Raw genomic sequence first — 17,478 nt, forward strand, 5'->3', positions numbered from 1 at the left:
CAGGGTGGTGGTAGAGTGTTGTGGGGGGTGGAGGGAGCAGGGTGTGTGTGAGTTACAGGGTGGTGGTAGAGTGTTGTGGGGGGTGGAGGGAGTGGTGTGTGAGTTACAGGGTGGTGGTAGAGTGTTGTGGGGTCAGTGGGGGGTGGAGGGAGCGGGGTGTGTGTGAGTTACAGGGTGGTGGTAGAGTGTTGTGGGGGGTGGAGGGAGCAGGGTGTGTGTGAGTTACAGGGTGGTGGTAGAGTGTTGTGGGGTCAGTGGGGGGTGGAGGGAGCGGGGTGTGTGTGAGTTACAGGGTGGTGGTAGAGTGTTGTGGGGGGTGGAGGGAGTGGGGTGTGTGTGAGTTACAGGGTGGTGGTAGAGTGTTGTGGGGTCAGTGGGGGGTGGAGGGAGCAGGGTGTGTGTGAGTTACAGGGTGGTGGTAGAGTGTTGTGGGGTCAGTGGGGGGTGGAGGGAGCGGGGTGTGTGTGAGTTACAGGGTGGTGGTAGAGTGTTGTGGGGTCAGTGGGGGGTGGAGGGAGCGGGGTGTGTGTGAGTTACAGGGTGGTGGTAGAGTGTTGTGGGGGGTGGAGGGAGCGGGGTGTGTGTGAGTTACAGGGTGGTGGTAGAGTGTTGTGGGGGGTGGAGGGAGCAGGGTGTGTGTGAGTTACAGGGTGGTGGTAGAGTGTTGTGGGGGGTGGAGGGAGCGGGGTGTGTGTGAGTTACAGGGTGGTGGTAGAGTGTTGTGGGGTCAGTGGGGGGTGGAGGGAGCGGGGTGTGTGTGAGTTACAGGGTGGTGGTAGAGTGTTGTGGGGTCAGTGGGGGGTGGAGGGAGCGGGGTGTGTGTGAGTTACAGGGTGGTGGTAGAGTGTTGTGGGGGGTGGAGGGAGCAGGGTGTGTGTGAGTTACAGGGTGGTGGTAGAGTGTTGTGGGGTCAGTGGGGGGTGGAGGGAGCGGGGTGTGTGTGAGTTACAGGGTGGTGGTAGAGTGTTGTGGGGTCAGTGGGGGGTGGAGGGAGCGGGGTGTGTGTGAGTTACAGGGTGGTGGTAGAGTGTTGTGGGGGGTGGAGGGAGCGGGGTGTGTGTGAGTTACAGGGTGGTGGTAGAGTGTTGTGGGGTCAGTGGGGGGTGGAGGGAGCAGGGTGTGTGTGAGTTACAGGGTGGTGGTAGAGTGTTGTGGGGGGTGGAGGGAGCGGGGTGTGTGTGAGTTACAGGGTGGTGGTAGAGTGTTGTGGGGTCAGTGGGGGGTGGAGGGAGCAGGGTGTGTGTGAGTTACAGGGTGGTGGTAGAGTGTTGTGGGGGGGTGGAGGGAGCGGGGTGTGTGTGAGTTACAGGGTGGTGGTAGAGTGTTGTGGGGGGTGGAGGGAGCGGGGTGTGTGTGAGTTACAGGGTGGTGGTAGAGTGTTGTGGGGGGTGGAGGGAGCAGGGTGTGTGTGAGTTACAGGGTGGTGGTAGAGTGTTGTGGGGTCAGTGGGGGGTGGAGGGAGCAGGGTGTGTGTGAGTTACAGGGGTGGTGGTAGAGTGTTGTGGGGGGTGGAGGGAGCGGGGTGTGTGTGAGTTACAGGGTGGTGGTAGAGTGTTGTGGGGTCAGTGGGGGGTGGAGGGAGCGGGGTGTGTGTGAGTTACAGGGTGGTGGTAGAGTGTTGTGGGGTCAGTGGGGGGTGGAGGGAGCAGGGTGTGTGTGAGTTACAGGGTGGTGGTAGAGTGTTGTGGGGGGTGGAGGGAGCGGGGTGTGTGTGAGTTACAGGGTGGTGGTAGAGTGTTGTGGGGGGTGGAGGGAGCAGGGTGTGTGTGAGTTACAGGGTGGTGGTAGAGTGTTGTGGGGGCAGTGGGGGGTGGAGGGAGCGGGGTGTGTGTGAGTTACAGGGTGGTGGTAGAGTGTTGTGGGGGGTGGAGGGAGCAGGGTGTGTGTGAGTTACAGGGTGGTGGTAGAGTGTTGTGGGGTCAGTGGGGGGTGGAGGGAGCGGGGTGTGTGTGAGTTACAGGGTGGTGGTAGAGTGTTGTGGGGGGTGGAGGGAGCAGGGTGTGTGTGAGTTACAGGGTGGTGGTAGAGTGTTGTGGGGTCAGTGGGGGGTGGAGGGAGCGGGGTGTGTGTGAGTTACAGGGTGGTGGTAGAGTGTTGTGGGGGGTGGAGGGAGCGGGGTGTGTGTGAGTTACAGGGTGGTGGTAGAGTGTTGTGGGGTCAGTGGGGGTGGAGGGAGCGGGGTGTGTGTGAGTTACAGGGTGGTGGTAGAGTGTTGTGGAGGGTGGAGGGAGCGGGGTGTGTGTGAGTTAAAGGGTGGTGGTAGAGTGTTGTGGCGTCAGTGGGGGGTGGAGGGAGCGGGGTGTGTGTGAGTTACAGGGTGGTGGTAGAGTGTTGTGGGGGGTGGAGGGAGCAGGGTGTGTGTGAGTTACAGGGTGGTGGTAGAGTGTTGTGGGGTCAGTGGGGGGTGGAGGGAGCAGGGTGTGTGTGAGTTACAGGGTGGTGGTAGAGTGTTGTGGGGTCAGTGGGGGGTGGAGGGAGCAGGGTGTGTGTGAGTTACAGGGTGGTGGTAGAGTGTTGTGGGGGGTGGAGGGAGCGGGGTGTGTGTGAGTTACAGGGTGGTGGTAGAGTGTTGTGGGGTCAGTGGGGGGTGGAGGGAGCGGGGTGTGTGTGAGTTACAGGGTGGTGGTAGAGTGTTGTGGGGTCAGTGGGGGGTGGAGGGAGCGGGGTGTGTGTGAGTTACAGGGTGGTGGTAGAGTGTTGTGGGGTCAGTGGGGGGTGGAGGGAGCGGGGTGTGTGTGAGTTACAGGGTGGTGGTAGAGTGTTGTGGGGTCAGTGGGGGGGTGGAGGGAGCGGGGTAGTGTGAGTTACAGGGTGGTGGTAGAGTGTTGTGGGGTCAGTGGGGGGTGGAGGGAGCGGGGTGTGTGTGAGTTACAGGGTGGTGGTAGAGTGTTGTGGCGTCAGTGGGGGGTGGAGGGAGCGGGGTAGTGTGAGTTACAGGGTGGTGGTAGAGTGTTGTGGGGTCAGTGGGGGGTGGAGGGAGCAGGGTGTGTGTGAGTTACAGGGTGGTGGTAGAGTGTTGTGGGGTCAGTGGGGGGTGGAGGGAGCGGGGTGTGTGTGAGTTACAGGGTGGTGGTAGAGTGTTGTGGCGTCAGTGGGGGGTGGAGGGAGCAGGGTGTGTGTGAGTTACAGGGTGGTGGTAGAGTGTTGTGGGGTCAGTGGGGGGTGGAGGGAGCAGGGTGTGTGTGAGTTACAGGGTGGTGGTAGAGTGTTGTGGGGTCAGTGGGGGGTGGAGGGAGTGGGGTGTGTGTGAGTTACAGGGTGGTGGTAGAGTGTTGTGGGGGGTGGAGGGAGCAGGGTGTGTGTGAGTTACAGGGTGGTGGTAGAGTGTTGTGGGGGGTGGAGGGAGTGGGGTGTGTGTGAGTTACAGGGTGGTGGTAGAGTGTTGTGGGGGGTGGAGGGAGTGGGGTGTGTGTGAGTTACAGGGTGGTGGTAGAGTGTTGTGGGGTCAGTGGGGGGTGGAGGGAGCGGGGTGTGTGTGAGCGCAGCAGGCTGCGGACAGCGTGGCGGTAGCGTGCTGACATGGTGTTGTAGAGGATAGGGTTGACAGCAGCACTGAGGTAGAACAACACAAAGGAGACCAGGTTAAAGTACTGAGAGATGTAGTACATATCAGCGCTGGAGCCCAGCGTCACAGAGAACAACGTCCGACCAACGTGGAATGGCAGCCAACACAGAACAAACGCCAGCACGATCATCCCTAGAGAGAGAGGAGAATATGGGATGGAGCGACAGAGTTGAAATTAGAACTCATTATTACTGTATGTGTGATATAGTTGGTTCACAATAGCTGCTTAGCTGTAGTATTGCTGAGGCCCAAACCAGTAAATCAAAGTAACTTTAAAATACAGAGAGACTCTCACAGCCTCACCTAGCATCTTGATGGTGTGTCGCTGGGCGCGGTCTCGGCTGCTGCGTTGTGGGCGGAGCCATAGCTTCCTGCCGATCAGGCCATACACAACTCCCAGAATGCCCAGCGGCACCAGGAAGTAGAGGTTGGAGAGCCACATCATGGCCCCCAGCAGGCCTGAGGAGACGGCGTAGTCCGTACAGCGACACTCGCTCTCCCCCTCTCCTCCCCCCAGATCCTCTACCCCTACCATAGCAAACACCGGCCCGGCGCTGATCACGGCCACAACCCACAGGCAGCCAATGAGAGTGCGGACGCGGGTCCGTGTGACCAGGGTCTTGGCTGTGAGTGGTCGACAGACAGCGAGGTAGCGCTCCAGAGAAAGGGCGGTGATGTGGAGGATGGAGGAGTAGGTACAACTCTCACTGACGAACACACTCAGCTTACACACTGTATCACCCAGATCCCAGAACCTCCACAGCTAGAGGGACGGACACAGATAGGTTACACACACACACACAACCCAGCTCAGACACTCACAACCCAGCTCAGACACTATATCGTCTAACCCCCAGGGCCAGAACCTCCACAGCTAGCGAGAGAGAAACAGAAATAACACACACGCAGTATCAGCTAGCTAACCCCCAGGGAGGGAACCTCCACAGCCAGAGAGAGACTCCCCCTTACCTTGTAGTACAGATCTAAAGGCATCAGAAGCAGTATGAGGAGGTCGGAGACGGCCATACTACTCAGGTAGAGGTAGGTGGTGCTTCTCAGGTGTGGCCGGAGCCAAACTACCAGGATGGTTAACATATTTCCTGTGATGCCCAGGGCCAGCAGCAGCACACACACAGCTGTCACACACACCAGCTCAGCCCCACTGAAGTCCTCCCATTCCCAGTCAGTCCGGTCACTCTGGTTCCCACAGTCCTCCAGACAGCCAGACCCTACCACACAATCCTCTGAACAGCTGCTCCCACTACCCAGCGCTGACACGTCCATGGTCAGAGAGAGATGCCCAGGTCTCAGAGACTGGGGTGTGTGAGAGAGAGAGAGCGATGCCCGGGTCTCAGAGACTGGGGGGGAGTGTGAGCGAGAGAGAGATGCCCGGGTCTCAGAGACTGGGAGGTGTGTGAGAGAGAGAGATGAGCTGAGATGGTACAAGCGTGCCTGTGTGTGCGTGTGAGAGAGAGAGAAAGTGTGGATGGTCTATATCACCCAGGTTATAGCACAGGGTGACGTAGGCTGATGGATTCTAACTGGAGATGGTCCTGAACCACACATCTAAGAGATATTAAACACCACACATCTAGGAGATATAAAACACAACACATCTAGAAGATATAAAACAACATATCTAGGTGATTTGGGATCAATTCCATTTCAATTGAGTTAATCTGGGAGATGGAGTACCATTTTCACAAAATTATAGAATTGTTCCCACCACTGAAACATGTCTATCCTGTGGTAGGGAAAGGACTTGCTCGATGTTAGCAATCACACACCAACACAAAACTCCCTGTTATACCAATGTGTTACACACACCAACAGTACATAATAAACACACTCTGACCTCTGATTCGTTCAGCCATTCCTATGGGGGAAATGAATGGGGAAAGAACAGGCTTTAGGGATAAATGCAGAAAATAAGGTCTGAGGTTAACACAGGCTCAGGAGATCTCATACATAGAATATCAGTCAGTTAACATTACATGTATGAGTTATAGCCTCGCTACTGTTATTTCACTGTCCTTTTACTGTTGTTTAAAAACGGTTTTTAAAAAAAACTTATTTATTGTTCACCTAATACCTATTTTTTACTTAAAAATGGCACTGTTGGTTAGGGCCGGCAAGTAAGCATTTCACTGTAGTATTCGGCGCACGTGACAAGCAAACTTTGATTTGATAATGCAATCGTGCTTGTTTTAATTACATAAATGGTTCGGCATTTATCCCCAAACCCTCCAGAAAACCCATACATGTCCCCATAGGCTTTGGCCAACAAGCCATGGCAGTTAGCTTCTGTAGTGCCTACAAGAGACACAATTACTATTGCTCTCTATACCCCCGTTACAAACACACCCAGCAGTGTGAATTGAAGCTGTGTACTCACCTCGCAGCCGTCTCGATCCCTGGACAATCTCTCCCTCACCTCTTCATCCCTCTACCACCACTACCTCCTCCCTCGCTCTCCAAAGCCCACAACTCATACACACATGCAAGCAAGCACAAACGAAGGCTCAAGCACACACGCAAGCATTAAAGATCGCTCATCAACATGATACAGGTTCATTCCTTTAATATCTTAAATTAGTTTCAAATACAATATTTACATCCAAGAATGACTGAGGTAGGGAGGGAAAGAAGGGGTAATGCTTTTCTTAAGTTTCGGGACAGGGCCTTTCAGTTTAGAGGTTCAGAGTAAGTGTGTGTCAGGGTCCAGCCTCCCAGCATGTGTCTGTGGTAGAGGTCGAAGGTTGTGTCTGCGGGGCGTGGGATGGGCTGGGGGCGTGGTATGGTAATCTCATCCCCTGGTAGGAGGGGCTTCTCTCTCAGCAGATCCCCCCTGAAGAAAACCTGCAGGTCAGGACTGTCCTCTTTCTGCTCACACACACACGGATTACAAATACAGTTATGGACTAGTTGCAGGTCATGAGTGTTTTCGCTCTACACACACCTTTATTTACATATTACTTACACATACACACACACAATCTGATGGGGTCAGTGAGAGGGACCTGCCTTGTTGCCATGGCTGCATGTGGGCGAGACCAGCTGAAGCCTGTCACGTAGAGCCTGGCTGATAAGCTCCTCCTCCTCCACATTCACACTGACCAATGCCCTGTAGAGGTGCTGGGATGGAGGGACGTTCACCCCTATAGACAAAGACAGGACATACACGCAGTTAGTGTGTGGTGTGTCTGCATGTCTGCATGTGTATGTTTCTGTGTGTGTTTATGTCTACATGTGTGTTTCTGTGTCTGCATGTGTGTGTTTCTGTGTGTGTGTTTATGTCTGCATATGTGTGTTTTTGTGTGTGTTTATGTCTGCATGTGTGTGTGTGTTTTTGTCTGCATTTGTGTGTTTCTGTGTGTGTGTGTTTATGTCTGCATGTGTGTGTTTCTGTGTGTGTGTTTGTCTGCATGTGTGTGTTTCTGTGTGCGTGTGTGTTTGTATTTATGTCTGCATGTGTGTGTTTCTGTGTGTGTGTGTGTTTAATGTGCTACCCTCTGTAGCCCGGGCGCTGATGCTGTTCTTGGTTCTGTCTGACTTCTGTAGTTGCTCCTGCACGGCCTTCTGGGAGTTAAACTCTGCCCCTGCCACATTATCTAGCTCAGCCCTCAGAGCCAGAGTAGTATTTAACTCCGCCCCTTCAGGGAGGCTGCCACCCCTCTCCTCACAGGGAGCCTCCTCATTGGTTGTTGACCTTGCCCTCCAACGCAGATCTCCACCTATGGGAGGAATACAGGAAGAGATATTGACCAGGTCAGACATCGCTGACTCATGCCAGATCTTATAACCCCTGGATAGGTATCTTACGTATCAGCCTAACCACATCACATGTTATAGCAATCTGGTGCGACGGCACAGTCCATGACATGGCACACAACCATTGGTTGATGCATGCAACTCCTGTGCAGGGGAACATGAGTACATCAGACTCCAGACCAGGAGGGTTAGTTACCATGGAGTCTTTTCCCCTTTGAGTAACTGCTGGAGTGTCCAGGGCATTGCCAAGGTGGAGGGTCTTTGCTAGGCTCTGCTATCAACGTGACAACCACAGGCTCCTCGGAGGCAAATCGCACCTGTAGAGTCAGGGACACACACTTCAATAATGTCTCTCCAAAAACACAGACCGACACACACAGATCTCTCATCATTTCTACAGCTGTCTTGACAACTGAGAAAAGCACCATCTGTGACTGTCCGTCAGTGTGTGTATGTGTCAGACTGACCTGCCGGTGCCTGCGTCCTCTCAGCAGGCTAGCCGGGTTGGGCCGTGGTGGGTCTGGGCTGAGGGGGAGAGACAGGTCCAGTTCCGGGCACCGCAGGAGGCTAGCGGGGACCAGGGGCACCGGGGCAGGCAGGGGGACCAGCCGGATGTCTGGGTCACTGCACCCTGCTAGAGGACGCTGCTGCAGGGGACCTACTCTGGCCATCTTAGGTCACCAGTCTGGGTCTTTATCTTTGGGAGACGGCTCTGTTACTGATGTTAGGTAAGATACAAGGCAGTCAACGACCAGAATATTGTGTATGGTTCTGAATGGCAGTTACATTATCACTTTGCCTAACTTTAACACCCCCTAACCTAACCTTTCCGATGGAGCAAACTTAACATCTTTTGAGTTCTATGCCCAACCCAGTCCCTTACCATTGTTGGATCTGTAGTGTAGGTTGAATAACGTTAACTTTACACTTCCAACCAGATATGACGATGTGACGTTATCTAGCTAACGTTAGATCTCTAGCTAGATTCCATTCACTGTGGGAGCTTTCAGCACACAGCCAGCTAGCTAGCTAACGACGACAGCAGACATGCTAGAAAGTTCACCAGTCAGTTAGCCAGCTAACTTTACTTGTTGTACTACTAGCCAGCTAACGTTATAGGGTTTGTTTGGCTAATTAGCTAGCTAACGTTAACTAAAGCTATGCAAATTCAATCATGTCGTTTATTCTCAGTTTACTGTTATGAGGAAATGCCACGAATGACAGCTGAGCTCACGCGTTTCTTGTAGTTTTCACTGTTAATACATGAGGATAGATTGACTCTATTTAGCAGGATCTGCTCACTTTTGAAATTCCCTCCACTGGCGCCGCCATAACACCTTCTACAGAACGAAACAATCACACTTCCGGTTTCTTCGTTAGTAGGAAATTATACAATGGCGCCCCTTGGCGTGCATGTTACATTGTGTGTGCTTGTGTAAGTGGTGGACTCTACGGCACAAGTCAAACTCTTCTTTAGTCACAGTTATTTATTTGACTCATATTTTTTTTGGCAGAATTACAGAATATGCACATTTCACACGTTCTCTTTCAGAACCCCTCTTCATTAGCCTGGTTACCAGTCTCCGTTTAGCTAACATTCCACTCATTAACTACCATTGGCACACGACATGGAATAGGCTAAGTGGAACGTTATAGAGGCTGGCAACCAGGCCTCTTCATAACTACAGCATCATCATTACATGAGACTACATCATCATCATCATCATCATAGCCAGGCTGTCATTGTAAATAAGAATTTGTTCTTGACTCGCCTGGGTACATAAAGGTTAAATATAAATACACATTTTACAGGATTATTCAAAACACCCATTTAAATAGAACATGAAAGGCATGTACTAATACTGTTAGCTTCTCTCTGTGTGTGTGAGTGTGTACGTGGGTGTGTGCGTGGATGTGTGCGTTAGTGTCTCTGTCTGTCTCTCAGTGCTCTCAGTATGTAGTTCTCTCTCTCCAGCTGGGCGTTCCTCTCTGACAGCTGGTTGATCCGCTTCCTCAGTAGCTCCATCTCCTCTCTCACAGCCAGCATCAGGTGGCTCTTCACCAAGTCCTACAGCAATATACAACATGTCATTATAGCATATCATCAAATGTATGTCACAATTCTTCCAGCAACAGATGGCTCTTCACCAAGTCCTTCAATACAACACATGACAGACACTATAACCATAAACACACTGTCCTACCATGGCTTGCTCAATCTTGTTGTCAATTGCAATCTTACTGCTACTGGAGCCACTGTAACAACAACAACAAAAACAAAGGAGATTGTGTCTTAGTGCACATGGTTCACAGTGATGTCTATTCCTGAACACAGTCACCTTCCGACAACAAATGGCCAGGCCATTTCCATGGTTACCTGTGGCAGAAGAGCAGCAGGGACAGGAAGGCTGCCTCAGCGTTCCGGACAGAAGGTGTACCCTTCAGACACAGCAGCCAGGATGGGAGCGGGGCCAGGGTCTGGTGTTGAGGTTGGGGTTGAGTAGTGGTCTGGGTCTGGGGTTGAGGTTGAGACTTAGAAGTAGTCTGCTGTTGAGGTTTTGGTTGAGTATTGGTCTGGGGTTGAGTAGTGGTCTGCGGTTGAGGTTGGGGTTGAGTAGTGGTCTGGAGTTTAGTAGTGGTCTGTGGTTGATGTTCAGGTTGAGTAGTGGTCTGGGGTTGAATAGTGGTCTGGGGTTGAGTAGTGGTCTGGGGTTGGTGTTGAGTAGTGGTCTGGGGTTGAGGTTGGGTTTGAGTAGTGGTCTGGAGTTGAGGTTGGGGTTGAGTAGTGGTCTGGGGTTGGGGTTGAACAGTGGTCTGTGGTTGGGGTTGGGGTTGAGTAGTGGTCTGGAGTTGAGGTTGGGGTTGAGTAGTGGTCTGGGGTTGGGGTTGAACAGTGGTCTGCGGTGGGGGTTGGGGTTGAGTAGTGGTCTGGAGTTGACGTTGGGGTTGAGTAGTGGTCTGGGGTTGGGTTTGAGTAGTGGTCTGGAGTTGAGGTTGGGGTTGAGTAGTGGTCTGGGGTTGGGGTTGAGTAGTGGTCTGGGGTTGGGGTTGGGGTTGAGTATTGGTCTGGGGTTGGGGTTGAGTAGTGGTCTGGGGTTGGGGTTGGGGTTGAGTATTGGTCTGGGGTTGGGGTTGAGTAGTGGTCTGGGGTTGGGGTTGAGTATTGGTCTGGGGTTGAGTATTGGTCTGGGGTTGAGTAGTGGTCTGGGGTTGAGGTTGGGGTTGAGAAGTGGTCTGTTGTTGAGGTTTAGTTGCGGTCCTAAAGTGTTGTGGAATCTCCATGGTGACAGATGTTTGGTTCCTCATCTGAAGCTCCTGACGTCCGCTCGGCCATGAGTCCCTAACCCTGACCCCCCCACGACCTCTCAGCCCTCCATGACCCCAACCCGCATCACTCACTCCCTCCCTGCCTTCTTCTCCTACTCTCCATCTAGCAGGAAGTTGTAGTGGTTGGTGGACAGGTGGGGGGGTAAGGGGGGGTCTGGGTTTGGTCTGGGGGTAGAGAGAGGTAGGGCAGTCGGAGAAGGAGGAAGGGGAATGGCAGCCGGAGAGGGAGGCAGAAGGAGAAGAGTGTCTCTTTAAGCGGTACTGGGGGGCTTTTTTATTGGACCTGAGAGGGGATAGGGAGGAAGGGAGGGATAGGGGAAGATATGAAGAAAGAGATGGAGGAAGAGAAGGTGTTAGAGATGGTGGGAGAGATGGAGGGAGGGAAGGAGGTAGAGATGGAGAGAGAGATGGAGGCAGGGAAGGAGGTAGAGATGGAGAGAGAGATGGAAGGAGGGAAGGAGGTAGAGATGGAGAGAGAGATGGTGGGAGGGAAGGAGGTAGAGAGAGGGGGCGAGGCTGCCGTCGAGTCTCAAACAGAGAGATGATTTTCTTCACACTGCCGAACATGACTGACCAAAAATAGCCTCCTTGTCACCAGACAGCCAAAAGCAAACAATAGATTATCTAAACCACATCAAAGGCGCTTCCATCCACCTCCATTCACTACAGCCTTCTGTGCAAAAGCCGGTCACTACCTGTAGTGGGTAGAGAGTCAGAGAGGGTTTCAATTTAGAGGCACAATCAACAATTACTTCCATGAACAACTACAGAACATGGGTAGTTGAACAGATCACCATATGGTTGTATTGAGGTCAATGGCAGAGAGGAAGATTAGATCCATGTGCTGCTGTCACAAGCGTGATCTGGGATTCCTATTGGAGAAATAGATTCTGGCTATCTTCCAATGGACTGTCTTTGGTGGATCAATCCCACAGACCCAGCCAGACGAGCCCAGCCTGCCGAGAAGATCTCAGATTAAAACTGCCTTTGTCTGTGGATTAGGATTAGCCTATGCAGATTACTTCCTTATTCCATCCAGCCGACCAGGTGTCTGATTGGTTAAACTATATAATTCCGGTTTATGCAGGGCGGAGTCTAATGTCCAGGTGATGAGTGTCTCCACGACGACCCAGAGGTGAGAAGCGTTTCCATGGTGAGGAGCATGTGTGTGTGTGTCTTTGGGCTCTCACATGATGAGAGACTGTTCTACTTCTCCCCCACACACACCCCACTGTCTGGCACTCTGATAGGCTCTTACAGGAACCCTCTCATTCCAACCTCCGCCTACTCACTGCCTCAGCCAATGGAAAAGTTTGTGGCATTCTTTGCCTGCCCACTGCCACGGAGCGTATGCTAATTAGTTTCCCAGTACGACAAGTACTGGGAAAGTTGACCTCCATGAAAATATGTCCATTGCCTATGTCCTCCTTCCTCTGGACAGACCACATTAATAAATTAATAAAACTGATGGTCACATGTCTCAGACGTATGTGTTTAGCCAATCTATCTGTGTATGTTGTTGATTGTGAAGAGTATTGAATCCCAACACAAGCTCCTATGGTCTGATGGTGAATGTCCCTTCTACACCTGCATTGCTTGCTGTTTGGGGTTTTAGGCTGGGTTTCTGTAAAGCACTTTGATATATCAGCTGATGTAAGAAGGGCTATATAAATACATTTGATTTGATTTGAATGTCCCTGAATGCCCCCTGTCTTTTCAATCATCACAAAAACTGGTGAAGGCCTAGAAGGAATCGTTGCCATATAAAATACAATGTGTTCTCAATCAACCTACTCTGTAAAATGAACACACACACACACACACACACACACACACACACACACACACACACACACACACACACACACACACACACACACACACACACACACATACACATACACATACACATACACATACACATACACACACACACAAACAGTAATGAGAACCCACTGGTGGCTCTGCTCAGATGTTCTGGCCGAAACCTTGATGGTTGAGAGAACAACCAAGAGCTCAGCTCAGAACAGCCTCACTCTTTCCTGGCCTCAGTCGGCCCTGTCGGTCTCCTCTGCACTGGGCTGGAGCACAACAACCTCCACCTTCTAGTCTCACTCTCACATATCAAGTACCCTGGATTACTGTAGGCCTAAATGTTACTTTTATTGACACCAGAGTTGTGTCAATCAATTTGAATTCTCATCAGTTGAATTTGACATGGAGGTTCTCTATAGGAGTTCAGTTCAGACTAGAATGTCACTGGAATTGGCCCCAACCCTGATCAAGACTAATGCATCATAGAGATGTGTTAGATTCAACCAATTGGCTGCGTGACCAGGGGCTGTGTGTATCGTGCCTCTGAGGAGGAGTGCTGATCTAGGATCAGGTCCCCCTCTGTCCAAGTAATATCATTCATATTGATCTAAAAAGGAAAAAATGATCCTAAATCAGCACTCCTAATCTGAGACGCTTGAAACATACGGCCACACACTCTCAGGACACCTCTTCCTGACACCTGAACAACCTTTCCTTCTACTGCGTGCTACTTTACGCACTATTTTTATGTTGCCGCTGTTGCTTTCCCCTACCTTCCTGCTCTGACCCGCGGCGATGGTCATCTGGTCATAGACATGTGCAAACTTCCTTACGCAGCCTTGTCTTAGATTAAATCTAAGACTAGGCGATTGCTGGACTATGGCTAATCTTAATTTTCATCTTCAGTATTGTCCAATAGGTTCTCTATGGAGACCTGCGATACAGTATAATTATTAGGATATTGTCTTTGTTGTTTCATGTTGCTGGGTAGGAGGCTTCATCTTGGAGATGGTTCTATATGGAGACCTGTGATACAGTATAATTATTAGGATATTATCTTTGTTGTTTCATGTTGCTGGGTATGAGGCTTCATCTTGGAGATGGTTCTATATGGAGACCTGCGATACAGTATCATTATTTGGATATTATCTTTGTTGTTTCATGTTGCTGGGTATGAGGCTTCATCTTGGAGATGGTTCTATATGGAGACCTGCGATACAGTATAATTATTAGGATATTATCTTTGTTGTTTCATGTTGCTGGGTAGGAGGCTTCATCTTGGAGATGGTTCTATATGGAGACCTGCGATACAGTATAATTATTAGGATATTATCTTTGTTGTTTCATGTTGCTGGGTAGGAGGCTTCATCTTGGAGATGGTTCTATATGGAGACCTGTGATACAGTATAATTATTAGGATATTATCTTTGTTGTTTCATGTTGCTGGGTAGGAGGCTTCATCTTGGAGATGGTTCTATATGGAGACCTGCGATACAGTATAATTATTAGGATATTATCTTTGTTGTTTCATGTTGCTGGGTAGGAGGCTTCACCTTGGAGATGGTTCTATATGGAGACCTGCGATACAGTATAATTATTAGGATATTATCTTTGTTGTTTCATGTTGCTGGGTATGAGGCTTCATCTTGGAGATGGTTCTATGTGTGGCTCTATCGGACCTTCACAGTAACAGTTGACTTCCTGTATTCTTCCTGGCTCTGGAGTAGATAACGGTATTGTGACGTAATTAAGTAGTCAAATATAGGGTATGCCTCATTTACCCTAATTTTATTGTATGTTTTGGGTTACGTTGACATAATCAACAAATTGTATTATTTCACCAGGTGTCTGAAAACAAAGGTTCATGTTTGATTCATGTTGCTTTCTGTATGCTATTTCGGACATACACAGCCAATCACACATGCACAAACACGCACACACCTGCACAAATGATACGTCAGCTTTCTTACAAACATATTAAAATAGTTTATTTCATTTTTCACTTTAAACAAACCAAAGAGCTTCCTCTCCATCTCATGAGATTGTAGCCTATATGTCTGTATGTGTACAGGTCAGTGTCTGTGTCCTTCACCTGTCTGTCTATGTGTGGTGTGTATAACCAACCCAACCCTTTTTCTGTGTATGTGTGTAAACCTGCATCTCTGTCCCTCTGAACCTGCATTGAGGATCTTGCTAATCTTATCATGAATTCACTCATGGAGCAAGAGCTGCTGTTCTGTGGAGAGTGGGCAGGGGGAGCTGTTTCACTTCTTGGTGAAGAACTCATTGCACATCATGGTGAGGCAGGCCACCAGTGTGACGTACTCCTGGAAGTCCACACTGCCATCTGAGTTAGCGTCCAGATCTTTGAAGATCTTGTCAACCTTTGCCTGGTCAGTGTTTTTCTGTTATAATGATCAGAGAGCGAGAGAGAGGTAATGGGGTGAGATTTTGATTTCAGAAGTTAAAACTAGAATCCACACAGTTGGTATTTGTTTATAAAGGTGTGAGAGATTAAGTTATTCTATTGGACGAGGCTGGTCATGTGTTTGTGATATTCCAAGAAATTCAATATTTCAATAGTGTCTGTCTTTAGCAGTATTGTATTTGGTCGTGCTACTAATAAAGCATGATTAAACTGAACTGTTCCTAGGATCCACTCACCCCCATGATCTCTCCAAGCTCAGCGTTGAGCAGATCTTTGAGTTCTCCCTTGCTCAGGGTCGTCTTGTCGCCCTCCTTGCCAGAGTACTTGTGGAAGGCTGAGATGAGCAAAGCCATAGCCTGCTGGACCTGTGACATGGTGACTACTACACAGAGACAGAGACAGAGACAGAGACAGAGAGACAGAGAGACAGAGAGACAGAGAGACAGAGAGACAGAGAGACAGAGAGACAGAGAGACAGAGAGACAGAGAGACAGAGAGAGAAAGAGAATGGAGGTTCAAGTTTAGTTTATTCATTTACGGTATTATCAATGTTTTATTATGATAGCAGGATGCTAGTGGACATGATGTCCACGCCTTGAGAGGGGAATGTTTGGTTACTCTGTATTCACAGTATAATACATCTAATATTATCAACATTATATAAAATATTTGATCTATTTATTTTACTTTTTGAAATGTGAAATCCCAGAAACGTAGTTAAAGGGATATATTCAATTCAAATCTATTTTTTATCTTACATCCGGGTTACCATTCCATACATGTCTGGGAAATAAAGTCATGTTGACACTGGTTTAATCGTGTTTAAACATAAGGTTCAGGTTCAATAGAGGGTTTAAAGAGTATTAACGGTTGTTGCACACGAAACAAACACTAAACTACACACACACCAAGCCCCACTACTGCAAACAAGTTCTACATCTCTACCACAAAGGGAGGAAGAGAAATAGAGGGGGAGGAGAGATGGAGAGCAATGCAACAGAGGTAATTAGAGAGGGAGAGAGGCGGAGAGAGGTTAGAGATGGAGACATAGGGAGAGAGGCGGATATGGAGGTGAAAAAGGAAGAGAAGAGAGGGCTGAGTTGTTTAAACACAAACAGACATGGTTCTAGCCAACGCCCTTGCATGTCTCTCTCATTAACTCTGGGGGATTGTAAGGAGAGAAAGAGAGAAAGAATACATACTGTATAGAGAGAGAGAGGGACAGACACATAGACAGGAAGACAGATGGGAGGAAATTGGTGGATCGGCAGAAAGGCGCGTTGGTAATTTCAGGCAAACAAAAACATAGAAATCCCAGCACCTCCCCCACCCCTCACCTGTCTCCACCCTCTTTCTATCTAGTTTGGTTAAGGTGTGTCTCTTCACTCTGTCCCTTCACATACCTCGCCACTATGTAGGGAGGTTGCTCTCTCTATGCTCTCTTTCTCTGCCTACCCGTAGTCTAGTTTCTGAGTTTAAGGAAGCGCCTGTAATGTAAATCCCTCATTTAGCTGACCCTCCTCTCCAGAGTGACTTGCAGTAAGTGCGACCATACAGTATGAACATGGTAAGCACAACATTATAGTTGTAAGGAACAATCCCAGTCACTGTGGTGGACTCCACTGATCTCTCTCTGAGTCACTGTCAGCTGCCCCAGGACCGACAGGCATCCAACCAGACACACCTTCTTACCACCCCTCTGACTGCCCATCTGATAACTAGAAACACACTCTACTCACAGAATGGTCAGAGCAAGGGGAGAGAGAGCTTATGGTAAGGACAGAGTGAAGGAAAGAGAGAGCGAGAGAGGGGGTGTGTGGAGGATAGAAGGTAGTAGTGTTCTGCACTATGGAAGGATTGAGGGAGGAAGAGAGAGAGGGGAGGAGGAGGAAGAGAAGAGAGATTCTTTCATCTGAACTGCGTAGTGCTCTGAGTAGCACCCACACATGTTTGAATTGACAGGCAGACAGAGTTACGCCCTCCGCAGAGCTTGGCTCAAGATCACAAACAATGCAGACAGGCGCTTACTAACTGTTGCAAAGCACACCCTGAAGTCATTCAAACTTTTGCAGTCAAGTATTAATCACTATAAAACATTAAACTACACACAATTGCAAATAAATGTGGTAAACCACCCAATGAGAATGTATCATTTGGCACATCTAACATATCACAGACACACACAGATAAAACAAACTGAAGCATTTTAGCAGCGAGGCACTCAGGTACACGTTTTACTAGGTTTAGTTTTCACTCACCAAAGTTGTGCGAGGAGTTGGACAGTCAGAGAAAGAGAGAGAGAGGGAGTGAGGAAGAGAGGGATGGGCTGTTGGTTTTAAACATTGATTACCACACCCCACTCTCCCCTCCCCTTTCCTCTCCGTTTCCCTCTTTATCTGATGGAAATGGAAACGGCAATGTTCTGTTCCCTTCTTCATGTGAACTAGTGACTGAACATCCCTGACTCTTATCATTCATTTTCATCATCTCTCAGTTCCACCCTACATATGTCATGCTAAAAGTCTCACTAAGTCTCACAGAGTTTTTCACAGTAACACCCAAATTATTCTAG

The 17,478-nt window shown here is 49.6% G+C and overlaps 4 protein-coding genes across 6 annotated transcripts; all 4 read right to left on the reverse strand.

Annotated features, from left to right (window-relative positions):
* Positions 1-3,452: 3,452 nt before the first annotated feature.
* Positions 3,453-4,892, reverse strand: LOC115176432 (growth hormone secretagogue receptor type 1-like; the record flags this gene model as incomplete). The annotated part of the gene is made up of 3 exons (XM_029736476.1): positions 4,535-4,892; positions 3,869-4,328; positions 3,453-3,697 (listed from the first exon to the last, which is right to left on the reverse strand). Coding segments are annotated over exons 1-3 (1,020 nt in total), but the record flags the coding sequence as incomplete, so codon positions are not given.
* Positions 4,893-6,129: 1,237 nt separating this feature from the next.
* On the reverse strand, positions 6,130-8,697 carry LOC115177175 (protein phosphatase 1 regulatory subunit 35). Of its 3 annotated transcripts, none has more exons than XM_029737731.1 (6): positions 8,562-8,697; positions 7,804-8,054; positions 7,533-7,653; positions 7,075-7,299; positions 6,590-6,723; positions 6,130-6,448 (listed from the first exon to the last, which is right to left on the reverse strand). In XM_029737731.1, the coding sequence occupies exons 2-6, from the start codon at positions 8,005-8,007 to the stop codon at positions 6,251-6,253; spliced, it is 882 nt and encodes a 293-aa protein (XP_029593591.1). In that variant the 5' UTR covers positions 8,008-8,054; positions 8,562-8,697; the 3' UTR covers positions 6,130-6,250. The 3 variants fall into 3 exon arrangements, with proteins under 3 accessions (XP_029593591.1, XP_029593593.1, XP_029593592.1); XM_029737733.1 differs by having other exon boundaries at positions 8,639-8,684; XM_029737732.1 differs by lacking the exon at positions 8,562-8,697 and adding an exon at positions 8,220-8,552.
* Positions 8,698-8,837: 140 nt separating this feature from the next.
* Positions 8,838-10,670, reverse strand: LOC115176433 (protein TsetseEP-like). The gene is made up of 5 exons (XM_029736477.1): positions 10,657-10,670; positions 10,276-10,540; positions 9,714-10,096; positions 9,541-9,592; positions 8,838-9,404 (listed from the first exon to the last, which is right to left on the reverse strand). Exons 1-5 carry the CDS (start codon positions 10,668-10,670, stop codon positions 9,258-9,260), a joined length of 861 nt encoding a protein of 286 aa, XP_029592337.1. The 3' UTR covers positions 8,838-9,257.
* Positions 10,671-14,447: 3,777 nt separating this feature from the next.
* On the reverse strand, positions 14,448-17,273 carry LOC115177315 (ictacalcin). Its single transcript, XM_029737970.1, has 3 exons — positions 17,165-17,273; positions 15,143-15,288; positions 14,448-14,883 (listed from the first exon to the last, which is right to left on the reverse strand). The coding sequence occupies exons 2-3, from the start codon at positions 15,278-15,280 to the stop codon at positions 14,743-14,745; spliced, it is 279 nt and encodes a 92-aa protein (XP_029593830.1). The 5' UTR covers positions 15,281-15,288; positions 17,165-17,273; the 3' UTR covers positions 14,448-14,742.
* Positions 17,274-17,478: the final 205 nt, after the last annotated feature.

The sequence above is a fragment of the Salmo trutta genome, chromosome 37 (genome assembly GCF_901001165.1).
Source record: "Salmo trutta chromosome 37, fSalTru1.1, whole genome shotgun sequence".
NCBI lineage: Eukaryota > Metazoa > Chordata > Actinopteri > Salmoniformes > Salmonidae > Salmo > Salmo trutta.

Coding starts and splice junctions, on each gene's coding strand:
- LOC115177175 (XM_029737731.1), bottom strand. CDS start 8,007: ATGGCCAGAGTAGGTCCCCTGCAGCAGCGTCCTCTAGCAGGGTGCAGT. Junction 7,300..7,532: donor AAAGGGGAAAAGACTCCATG/GTAACTAACCCT, acceptor TTCCTCCCATAG/GTGGAGATCTGCGTTGGAGG. Junction 6,449..6,589: donor CATGCAGCCATGGCAACAAG/GCAGGTCCCTCT, acceptor GTGTGTGAGCAG/AAAGAGGACAGTCCTGACCT.
- LOC115176433 (XM_029736477.1), bottom strand. Junction 10,097..10,275: donor GACCACTACTCAACCCCAAC/GTCAACTCCAGA, acceptor CCTCAACTCCAG/ACCACTACTCAAACCCAACC. Junction 9,405..9,540: donor ACAAGATTGAGCAAGCCATG/GTAGGACAGTGT, acceptor ATATTGCTGTAG/GACTTGGTGAAGAGCCACCT.
- LOC115177315 (XM_029737970.1), bottom strand. CDS start 15,280: ATGTCACAGGTCCAGCAGGCTATGGCTTTGCTCATCTCAGCCTTCCAC. Junction 14,884..15,142: donor AGCTTGGAGAGATCATGGGG/GTGAGTGGATCC, acceptor TCATTATAACAG/AAAAACACTGACCAGGCAAA.